Here is an 11,741-nt window from a genome sequence, read left to right as displayed (position 1 = left end):
ATGATTGCCAGGGTGCTTACTCCAGGCACTTTGCCTGCTTGTGTTCCAACAGCAGCATTAATGAAGATGAGGACTTAAATCCCGAACAAAAGCTGGAGCGGGAGCGAGAGAGGCGGATGGCCAACAACGCTCGTGAGCGCCTGCGCGTCCGAGATATTAACGAAGCATTCAAAGAGCTGGGCCGGATGTGTCAACTTCATCTGAAGAGTGAGAAACCTCAGACCAAGCTGCTTATTCTTCACCAGGCTGTGGCAGTCATCCTCAGTCTCGAGCAGCAAGTCAGAGGTGAGCTTGGCTGGGTGGAGCATGTGTCTCTTCTTTCCCTCTTTGTCCCAGTTTTTGTGTTGCCTTCTTCATCCAAGTGTGAACGTCATTCCTTAAGCCATGTTCTAATTTGCGTCTAAGAGGGATAGGGCTGAAGAAGGAGGGCAGGCTATGTTGCCTTGTGGGCAAGAGGTGGCAGTGGCAGGACTTTGACAGGCCTTTCTGCACAGTGCTGTGTGAAGTGGGTGTGGTGCACTCAGGATACACCATCTACCCATTCATGCTGGGTGGTGCAATTCCACAGTCTCATGGGTGACTGCCAGCTCTGTTGTGCATAGGATAGCTTGTAAATAGAAAAACTGAGCTCAGTCCAGCCAGACCTAACCCTTTTTGAGTTTCAGCATATTTAGTGGGAGAGCTGAGCATGTATAACTTGTAAGAGTTCCTTTTTTCAGTAAGATTCAACATAAACCTGGGAACACACACAGATTTTATTGCTTTTTAACAAAAGGGCCCAGGCTGTTGTATCTGCTTCTCCCCCAAACCCCACCCCGTCCCCCAGAAATATGACAGAGGCAAGAAAATGCCCATGTATCACATACTGCTTAATAGTGTTGTAAACCGCTTAGAGATTTCTTTAACAATGAAGTGGTATATTTTTTTAATCAATCAATCACAGTTCATCACAGGGATCTGGACCCTCTGGGGTTGGCTTGGGGCAGAGCACAGTAACTTTAAGCCAAGGCCATTAGCCCCCTGCCTCAGACCCCCTTCTCTATAAGCATGTGGTAGCATTTTATCAGTTATGATTGGGGCTCTTTTTCAGGAAAAACGGGGTAAAGTGCCATGCCGGGGGGGGGAGCATGTATTTTCTTCTCCATTAGTGTTATACTATTTGTGCGCTGTGTGTTTTGTATAATTGCTTTGCTTTTATAATTCAATTTATGTTTCCCAGCAGTAAAGTCTTTGTAGGCCCATTTGTGTGTTTTTTTGGTTTGTGTACCTCATTCTTCCTTCAAACTGTGTGCTAGGGCTTCAACAGGCACTTGTCATGCAGTCACTCTGTGGTGATTTTCTGTCTGGGCTTATTTCACTGTTACTGCAGGCATGAAATATTATTCTTATTCCCAGGCAGAAGTAGCTGGCAGAACAGGGTGGGGTAGCATTGCCCAATGCAGAGGTCGCTGCTGGTAACTGGGGGGTGGGGCGAGGTGCAGAACATGGCCCTGGGATTATCTGATTGGCTCTGCAGCTATGCCCCCACAACACTGACCTCCCTGCTCCCTTAGCAGCAACCTCCATGCTGGGAAGGCAGGTGAGCAACACTGTTGTGCCAGCCACCACTGTTCACATGATGCAGGCAGGCAATTTGAGATTTTGATCTACCTGCCCAAGGCAAGCTAGGAGCTTCGTGGCTGCACTGAGAATTTAAGCTTGCTCTCTCAAATCCAAGTCCTCCTTAACCTCTGGGTCTTTGGCTATACCGGTATCTACAAATTGAAATACTAAAGCCGAATAAAGAAAGCAAAGGATAGATGCTACTGAAAATACATTGATAATCTTAGCTAATGATTATGAATTCAGCTTGGGTGGTGTTTGCAGTGTGGGTGTACAGAAGGAGGATCCGCTGCATGCCTGGAGCTCTGTGCAAGGAAGGGCTGTCCCCTTGTCTTCCGTGTCAGGAATGTTCCTGCTGAGCTCTGTGTGCACACCAGTGCCCTGAGTGCTTTAAATCCTAACCATAGGCGCTAATTTTTTATTTAAATTGCATTCTGTCAAGTCCATTTATCATAATCCTTATGGGGTTTGCCTGACTTTGAGGGGGCACCAGCTGCCACTGGAAGCAGAGTTAACCCTTAGCAACAAATCCATATCCATGTCAACCTTGAAAAGTCCTCTCTTGGGGTTGGGTTATAAAATAAGCACAATTCTTTATAATCACATTCTCCTGTCGAACTGGAGCGACTGTTGACCTCTCATATGCAACTCCTTTTATATCTGTGTCAAATAAATGATGAAACGGACATCAGAGCCACACCATCTCCCACTAAAGAGGATGTCTTTCTCTCTCCCTTGTTTATTTCTCCCTGTGGGCCGGCTGGACACAGCTGCGTTTTGTATTGTGCTTTCTCATCTGATGCATTTCCAGGGTGTGCATATAAATGTCTTCGAGATGCAGAAGGTGTCAACATTAATATCTGCTCAGTGGTCTAAATCACCAAGTGACATCTCATCTGTTCTGTTGCTTATGCCAGCAACTTGGGCCTCATTTTGTATTCTTTTTTCCTGTTATGTTGTAAGAAAACAAGGATGAGAGTGTTTATCTTGGAAGTGACGGAATTAACAGCTGAACATAGAAATGGAATATTCAATAGCAGTATTTTTATCAATGGCTTAGATCAGGCTTCCCCAACCTGGTGCCCTCCAGATGAGCCACACAACTGTGCTGGTTGTGATTTATGGAAGTTGTAGTCTCAAACATATTTGAGGGCACAAAGTTGAGGAAGGCTGACTTGAATGAACAGGTGAATGGAATCCTTGACAGATTTGTAAATGAGAAATGAAACTGGGAGGAGTCAGTAATAACTCACAAAACAGGCATCGCTTATTCTATTCTCTAAGATCAAGTGTAGAGAACGGGAATAAAATTCAAAATGATCTTGACAAAATGGAAATCTAAGCCGAAACTAACAAAATGAAATTCAACAGAACCAAATGCAAACTTCTGCACTTAGCCAGAAATCAGTAAAATACACAGATATAGGGTGGAGAATAGCTTGACACTGGTATATCTGAACAGGTTATTGAGGTTTTAATCAATCACAAGCTGCACATGAGTCACTAGTGTGATAGAGATACAAAAAAAGCTAATGTAATTTTAAGCCTCATGAGCAAAACCATAGTTTTCAAGACATGGAAAGTAATAGTTCTGCTTTATTCACCACTAGTCAGACCTCATCTGTTGTACATCATGGCTAATTGCATTGATTGATTGATTGATATTTATTACGGCCATTGGCCCATCCCACAACAATTTCCCAACCCAACATATATGTACTTAAACTTCCAAATTTAAAACAGCCCCAAAACTTACCAAAACAAACAAACAAGCATACAATACAGTAAATTTGCAACATATGGCTAATTGCATCTAACAGTAAAGGACTGACCAGCTGGGTTCAGCAGGTAGTGGTGGTTATTTATTGGAATTTATATACTGCCCTATACCCGGAGGTCTTAGGGCAGTTCACAGAACAAAATCAAAATATAAAACCACAAGATATATAATCAAAATAAAAACAACAACCCAATAACCCATCACAATGTCTCCATTGTGCTTTGGAGTATCTTATGAAAAATGTTTAACATGGTGTTGTTGGTTTTATTAAATAGTGGTACCTCTGGTTAAGAACTTAATTCGTTCTTAACCTGAAACCATTCTTAACCTGAAGTACCACTTTAGCTAATGGGGCCTCCTGCTGCCGCCACGCAATTTCTGTTCTCATCCTGAAGTAAAGTTCTTAACCGAAGTTACTACTTCCGGGTTAGCGGAGTCTGTAACCCGAGGTGTTTGTAATACGAGGTACCACTATACTGTTTTAAAAGTTTTTAGTTGTGACTTGTACTGCCTCAGGGACCGGCTGAAATCATATTTGGGGTATAAATGTGAAAAACAGTGTATCAATATGGTTCTTATGTTTTGCATCATGAGTTTCCACACCAGAATCAGATCTTCTGTGGAAACCTCCCAGGCTATCTCTGAACTCTCTGGTGGACTGATGGTTCTCTACCTGGTTGGGGTGGGGTGCAACAGATAAATAGATTTTTTATTTTTGAAACTGTTGTTTTGTGCAAAATTGGTGAATCCTAAAACAATGTCTTTCAAATGTGGCTTTGGTCATTAATTGTCTTATATAAACTGCCTTGCAATGACTTGGCTCAGAAAGATGGCATATCTAGATTAGAATAAATAAACATTTGTAAGAACTATCTGTAGAGTTCAGCGTGCTTGATAATGCCACTTAGATAAATCTTTGGTTTGCTTCTTCCATAATGAGAGCTAATCACCAATCAAAACCATACTTTTCATGCATTAATAGAGATGGTGTTTTTTATGTTACTCTTAGAGAGGAACCTAAACCCCAAAGCAGCCTGCCTTAAGAGAAGAGAAGAAGAAAAAGTTTCTGCCGTATCGGCAGAGCCACCAGCATCACATCCAGGAAGCCATCCTGGGCTTAGTGAAACTACCAACCCTATGGGTCATATGTAAACATCAGCCAGGTAAGGGGAACATTTCACATCTGTGTGAGTCAGAAAGGGCTCTTTTGCATACCCAAAATTGAAATTTGGGTGTAGGACACAAGACATAGTCAAAGTATGAAAATGAGTTGACTACCCTTTGTGCTTGTTTTAACTATTGCCATCATGAGACCCAGATCTAGTTGTTGTTTTCAAATGCTATAAAGTCCTTTACCATTTTACCACATCTAACATAGTTTTGTTAAAATGAATAGCAATACTCAACAAACACCTTTAGGACTTGCCATTACTAAAAATCTACTGAGAGCTCACCTTAAGAAGCACCAGATCTTCAGCCGGTGTAGGTGTTTGCATAAGTCACTTGTACCACTTTTTAGCAGGGAGAGAGGAGGGATGCAACTAAAAACAATCACAAAAGAACCAATTCTGTGGAAGAGGCATCCAAGTGAGCTCCCTGTCTGGCCCTCATGACTGTTTTGTTATCATGGCGTCCTTCACTTTCCCCCTTGCTACTTCAGTTTTGCACAAAAGTAGCTGAGTGCCAAGCATTTTATCACCTGGCTCTTTGTTTTGTGAGTAAGTGCTTTGCACAGATGCCAGCTTCTCCCTGTGTTTTGTGCTACTGTAAAACTCACTGTGAGGATTAACCACAAAGTGTGTATATATTGTGAAGACAGAACAGTTTTGAAGGGGGCAGACCAAGGCTAATATTCTGTCCATGCAAACTGGACTGATTGCTTGGTATAGGAATGGTCTCTGTTGCGTGCCTGTCTTGGTTACAGCAGGTGTCCATCGTCCATCCAGTTTTGAGGGGGTCATCTGCAAATAGACCAGTAGCTGGTAATGCAAATGGGCTCTTGGGCATATTTTCTCCATGAGCTTGTCGTGACAGAGAGATTCTTCTGAGTAGAGTGTTTTCCTTTGCACGGTTGATGCTTTGGTGCTGACTTTGCTCTGCCTCCACACAGAACGGAAGCAAGTCAAGCCACTTCAACTCCTACTTGATCTATTGGCTAGTGCTATAGACCAGTTTGTATGTGGGGCAGATCCAAACTATACATTTAAAGCACATTCAGTGCACTTTTAAAGCACATGACTTCCCCCCCAGATCATGGGAGCTGTAGTTTAAGTTCACAGGATTTGGGGGGAGGGGGGCCAAATGTGTGTTGGATATGATTTTAATGTTTAGTATGGATCTGCCCCTAGTTTCTTGGATGGGCTCGTTGGGATAAACTGCTTCAAGAGAAACAGAATCAGATCTTCCACATAAAACTGGATGCTGTCCTACATGGCTTGCTGGAGCTGGCTGGTGTTTCGGCCAGCTGCAGATCAGCCAGGCTTTGCTGGTGAAAATTGTAACTATTAGTAAATTTAGCAGACATTCATGGTACCATCATCATGTTGCTAATATCTTCTATGATTTTCACACCAGAATTCCAGAAACATGGGGAGGAAACCTAGAAGGTGACCTGCTTTTCTTCACAAGGACAGAGACTCAAAATTGAACAATGACACATCTGATAGGAGACACAAGAAACCCAAACGCAATTATATGGTTAAAGTAACTGGTGACCAACTGCATCAGGGTGATGATGACAACAGCATCTCCTCCTGATAGAATTTCAGCACAAGAAATGTTCCGTGCATCTCCTCCTCCTCCTCCTCCTCCTCCTTGTCCTCTTGAAAGCAGCATGCCGCTCCAGCACAATCAGAGACTCTTTGATCCCTCCACTCGCTGTGGAAGTTGCCTTGTGCCTAAACTGAATTGACAAATGCATTGTAACTACAAATTGTTATTTATTTGTAATGGAACTGTGAAGGTCTACAATATGAAGGGAAATGTTAAGCTGTTCAAAGCTGATGGGAGTTCAGCTGAGAGGTTGGTGTTAAGAGAGCAAAACCACAAACACTTCTAACCCTTCACATTCCCAGCATATTTGTGAATGTCCTAAAAGAAAGAAGGGTCAAGGGCTTCTGTCATTCTCCCCATTCCTTTGGCTGTTTGATGCATGTTTTCCTTAGTATGTCTTTTTATTTTTAAATGCTTGCCAGCCCTCTCAGGCACAGTTCCTTCTTGCATAGGTGTTCATGTTCCAAGCGCAAGGCGTGAACCATACTATGGTCACAGCGTTTCTTGGAATGAAAAGAAGTGATGTACTATTGATTTCTCAAACCCCTTAGACAGTTGGGGTTCCTAGTATAACTTGCAATGTGAACTGTAAATTGGGGGGGGGGACAACCAACTTAGAATTGCTTTGTTTTCTAAGCAGTAAGTATGGTTGTAAGCATAAAATATATTAAAATGCAAAGGATACTTACTTACCTGTTGTAAAGTCTGGTGAGCAGTCTGATCTGAAGTTTGTTGTGGCAGAAGTAGGGTGAGTGGATCTGACCACTGGGATACAAGAGCAACAGCCAGTCTGTCCTTACACTTTAGCTTAAAAAATATCATCTAGTTTATCTGCAAAGAAGGTTGGGATGGGATTCTATCAACTTCTTGCCAAACTTCTTTGTCCTAGAAAATAAGCTGCATCAGCAATTTCGGAATATGCTGCAGCTTGACCTGAATGGTCCTTAAGTCTTCCTTTCTTGCTCCCTCTTTTGGGGATATCCCAGCTCTTTTGAACTTCCATAAAAGCTGTCTTCCACTGTAGCACCCCAGAGTGTGGCGGAGAGGAAGGTACAATGGAAGCACAACTTTCTTAACTATCTTCCTGGTTGCAATCTGCTTGTACTCACTAAAGAAATAGATCAACTAGCCATTTGAATAATCTCACCACATTTGAAAGAACAAAAATGTTGCTACAACAGGCTTAAGAATTTTAGATTATGTCTTAGATGGTTCCTAGAAAATCAACTGGTTTGTGAAGTGACTGACTGGATTGTTTATCTGTTCTCCAGTAACACCTGACCCAACTTCTGTGGCCTTGTTCTTCATTTCAGTGCTTCTTGTCTCAATGAACTTCTTGCTTATGATGACATGTGAAAGTGCTCACCTGCCACTGCCTGACCTTTTTCTTCCAAGCTTGTTGTCTCTTGGCTGTGTTAGACTTTGTGGTATGCCCAGAAGCTTTCCTTCATAAAATAGAAAGAGAGAGAGAGAGAAAAAGAAAACATTTGGCTTATTTTTCACTGTAGCTAGTCTTTTATACAATAATCTTGTAAGAAAGTGTCTTGAATTCTAAATATTACTCTTTCTAGATTTTTGAAATCAAAAGTTTTCAGTAAAAAAAATTTTCTTACTTTATTTTACTATATTAGGTAGTAAAAAATGTAGGGTTATTTACCGTAACCTGTCCATTAATACCATAAATTTACAATAGCATTGTAAGAGCATAGTAGGGTTCTAGCATACTGTGTAGTACCTTATGGAGTATTGTAAGAGCTACTTGTCCGAGATGAATTGCTTCTCATCTTGTTACCCGGTTTCCATTGTTGGTTTATTGAAAATTTGTACCCTGTGTCAAATTTCAGGATGTTACTGATAAACTTTTTCAACCAGCAGAAAGAAGTTCAACACTTTTTCTGTCAAATGTAACAGAAAACACTATGTATATAACATTTATGTAGCAATAAATGTGCCATCTTTTTTAAAAAAAAAACCTTTGTAAATCAGTTATTTTAACATTTTCTTATGCTGTTGTGTGTTTGATTTATAAGAAATGGGGCCTCAGAGTCCCTGTAGGCCCTAAATGGGCCCTCAGAGTCCCCCTTCAGACCCCCCTGTAGGCCCTACTGGGCTGTTTTATGTTGGTGGGGAGATCTCTGCGGAGATCGTGGATCAGGCGAGATATGAGCGGAGGGCACGGATTGTGGATTGGGTAGGATGGTGAAGGCCAAGACCTATGGGGGAGGATCTCTGGGGAGTGGGGGGAATCTCTGGGGTAGGTACCTCCGTGGCGGGAGGGAGTCCTTGGGGAGCGGGCTACTGTTGGGGTGGCCTGGTCCCTGGCAGAGGTCTGTTCTCCAGGGTGGGCTGTCTCCCGGGGTGGTGGGGTGGATGGAGAGTGGCCGTTATTTTGCCAGTGGGCAGGATTTTGGGTGTATGTTTGATTTTGTTTGGTGGGGTGGGTGGGGAGTGGGTGGGATTTTGGGTGTATGTTTGATTTTGTTTGGTGGGGTGGATGGAGAGTGGGCGGGATTGGGTGTATGTTGGATTTTGATTGGTGGGGTGGATGGGGAGTGGGCGGGATTGGGTGTATGTTGGATTTTGATTGGTGGGGTGGATGGGGAGTGGGCGGGATTTTGGCAGTATGTTGAATGTTGTTCGTAGAATGTCCACTGGAGGGGGCAATTTTGGGGTATACAAATCCAGGTTTCTACCTGCCCTCGGTGTGTGTATGGACAATGTAAGTGGATAGAGACACTCTCACATGGGGTCCCAATTTGGGCAAATTTGAGGACGATCAGGTAAGCGGTTATGGGAAAAGGTTCGTTGGAACAAAAAGCACCCTCTACATTTTTATATATATATAGATGGATTAATTGAAAGAATGGAATTGTGTGGAAAATATTGGGATGTTCTGTGGCAATTAGGTTGTTGGCAAGATATCAGCTTGTTATCGGATGGGAAAGTATTCAAAGAAAACTCTGGAAGTCTGCCTGGAGTAATGGCCATTCGCCAGACGTCAGACCACTTTCGGTTTTGAGAAAAGCAAGATGGTGAAAGGTCACTACGCAGTAAAATTGAGTCCTTGGAGTGGGGGGGGGGGGGAAATGCTGAAAATGATTGATTGCAACAAGAAAGGAAAGTTGAACATTTTTTTAAAAAAACATTCCACACAAAAAGTTACCAGATATAAACTCCCCTTGCAAATTAAAGGATATGGAATAATTTAAAACGAATGAAAGTCAACACATCAGTGGCTGTTAAAATAAAGGATCAACTGTATTATTTGGATTAAATAAGTGGATTGGAGCAGGAACAAGGAATCAACATCTCCTAAAAATCTAAAATCGGAACATGGGAAGTCAACCAAAATGTTTAATTTGGAATCTGACAATTGGCTTCTTTAATTGAATTATGATTTGGTATTGTATTAATGTGGTCTATATTGGATTGTTATTAATGGAAAACTAATTAAAATTATTATACAAAAAAGAAAGAGCAGGCAGGCAGCTTGGCTTGGTGGGTGCTGCACCGATAGAGCATCCTGCCTGCCCACCTGCTCTAAGACCACAGTAAGGATGGGGAGGAAGTGCGGCCAGAGGCTACCTTCCCAGACTGCTTGTTTGCCTTAGAACTTGTTTATCTTTGCAAGGTTATCTGAAATTCTCTGTCACATTGTCAGCTCTAGGTTTCGATGGGCCTTTTAGAATACACCCGGGAGCTCCTGCTGGGGTCTGGCCCCCTGGGAGATGCCCACTTATGCCAAGCCTTGAGGGCATCCTGTTCCCACTGGTGATTGATTTACACCCTGTGAACCTGCCACCAGCTCTAGTACGGACGGTTAAAGAATATGGATGGTGTTTGATCCTCTCCCTGTCGCTCTCTTCAAATGACTGCTGCTTGTTATTTTACAACAGATTATAATGTAAACAGACAAGCTCCTGATTACTAATGAGAATGACTTTTGGGGGGGGCCTCAGTTTGAAAGAAATGGCTTTAAATGAAAAGAACGATGAACTGATTCAGACAATGAAGAAGCTGCAGGGAGCCTTGAAGTAAACGGGGACCGTGTAGTTCTGGAATTCTGATCCTAGCAACATAGCATCCAAAGCAATAGCTTAGAATGGAGGAGGGCAGTTCTCTGTCAATTGCAGTCTTCACAGCTTTTCTGTAGGGAATAAGGAAGACCTTTTCCTGAGCCACTGTTTGTAAAACAGCACAGGGTGTACATACCAAAAGGGGGAAATCAGCATTCATTCTACAGAATCAGGTACCAACTGTATATATTTTCAACTGTTCTGCTAGCTTTTATTAACACCCCCACAAACCTATAAACTGCCGGAACAAGACCACCAGGTTAAAACCTACAGGTAGCCACATTCAACAGATCACAGCTGGCCTACAGCTGGCTCTGACCTTGTTGGATTCTGGTGATAATTCCAGCATGAGGCCAGCTGCTGCTAGAGCCCTTCTCTACTTGGAAATGTGAGACATAAGGAGGGGCTATTCTTAATACTTAACTGACTGACCAACTGTGTTGCAGATAACTCGGTTCTTCCCTCCCTCAACATAATGCCTGTCCCACCTCCACCCCTCAAAAAATCCTGGCTACGCCCATGTTATCCCAGGGAGGAAAGTCCTCTCTTGTGTCAAATAGCAGCTTTACGAAAGTGGGGGCGATATTCTCTGGGACTCAAGTAGAGGAGGAATCGGTTCAAAACCCTCTGCATGTGCTATTATCTCGATCGCCTCCTGCTTATGTATTTTTTTAAAAATATATATATACAAGTGATGTGAAACCATGTGCTTAATGACAGAGAAGACTGGTTACATTGTGCAGCAGGAGCTATTGGTCACAAAATAGAAGGCCACACTTCTGTTGTGTCACCTGTGTGGATGGAGAGCTAAAGGAGTCAGACATTCCTGGGTGCTTTGACAGGCTTCTATGTCAAAAGTGAGAATCGAATCCATGCACTATAAGAAAAAACTGCTCCTTTTCCCTTTTCCCTTTTCCCTTATCCAAGGGTATCCAAGAGCCCATTATAGAGTCCTTAAGTGGGTTCCCTGTTGGTAGGAGAAAATAACAGAGGCCAACCAGAGTATATTGAGAAGCAAAACGGCTAGTAAGCCTGATCTTTATTAACTGTTGCAACAGGGTCCCTGGGCAGAAAGAACCCAGAACAATGGTGTGCAAGTCCTTATATAGACTTTTGAAACTGCCCACCCTGTAGCCCAAGACCACCACCCCTAAAACAGCATGCATACATCACAGAAGGAGGCGATCTACAGCAGAAATCCTATTTGCCAGGATACCTGATAATGGTCACTGATTGCATTACCTGGGCAGTCTGGCCATTCTTTTGTAATGGTTAGTACTTTTAGTTCCTGAATCCAGGTCACAGGCTCACCCTATTCATACACAAATACGCCCTTAAGGCAGGTAAGCAAAATACAATGGGGAGGCTTTCCCATTTCCTTCCTCCTTGCAGATAAATATTTGAGGTCAATTTGGGAGAGTCAAAATGGCTTAAGGATTGCTCTCTTGTACTATTTCAGACACGTGGTTAATATACTTATGTATGTGTGTTTGCCCTGTGAATTTATTAAC

General features: G+C 42.7%; 1 protein-coding gene across 15 annotated transcripts in view; it reads left to right on the top strand.

Annotated features, from left to right (window-relative positions):
• Nucleotides 1-8,126, top strand: part of TCF12 (transcription factor 12) — a 138,145-nt gene extending 130,019 nt beyond the window's left edge. For 10 of the 15 annotated variants that reach the window (XM_088657204.1, XM_088657206.1, XM_088657202.1 and 7 more), the window contains 3 exons: nucleotides 53-285; nucleotides 4,392-4,545; nucleotides 5,957-8,126. In XM_088657204.1, the coding sequence (XP_088513330.1) occupies nucleotides 53-285; nucleotides 4,392-4,534 (376 nt within the window). In that variant the 3' untranslated portion in view covers nucleotides 4,535-4,545; nucleotides 5,957-8,126. The remainder of the gene's footprint in view (nucleotides 1-52; nucleotides 286-4,391; nucleotides 4,546-5,956) is intronic. The other 5 variants (XM_088657210.1, XM_088657209.1, XM_088657208.1 and 2 more) reach the window with 1 other exon arrangement.
• Nucleotides 8,127-11,741: the final 3,615 nt, after the last annotated feature.

This window comes from Zootoca vivipara, chromosome 13, assembly GCF_965207765.1.
Source record: "Zootoca vivipara chromosome 13, rZooViv2.hap1.1, whole genome shotgun sequence".
Classification (NCBI taxonomy): domain Eukaryota; kingdom Metazoa; phylum Chordata; class Lepidosauria; order Squamata; family Lacertidae; genus Zootoca; species Zootoca vivipara.
The sequence above is the reverse complement of the archived record's forward strand: the minus strand, read 5'-3'. Positions and strand labels throughout refer to the sequence as shown.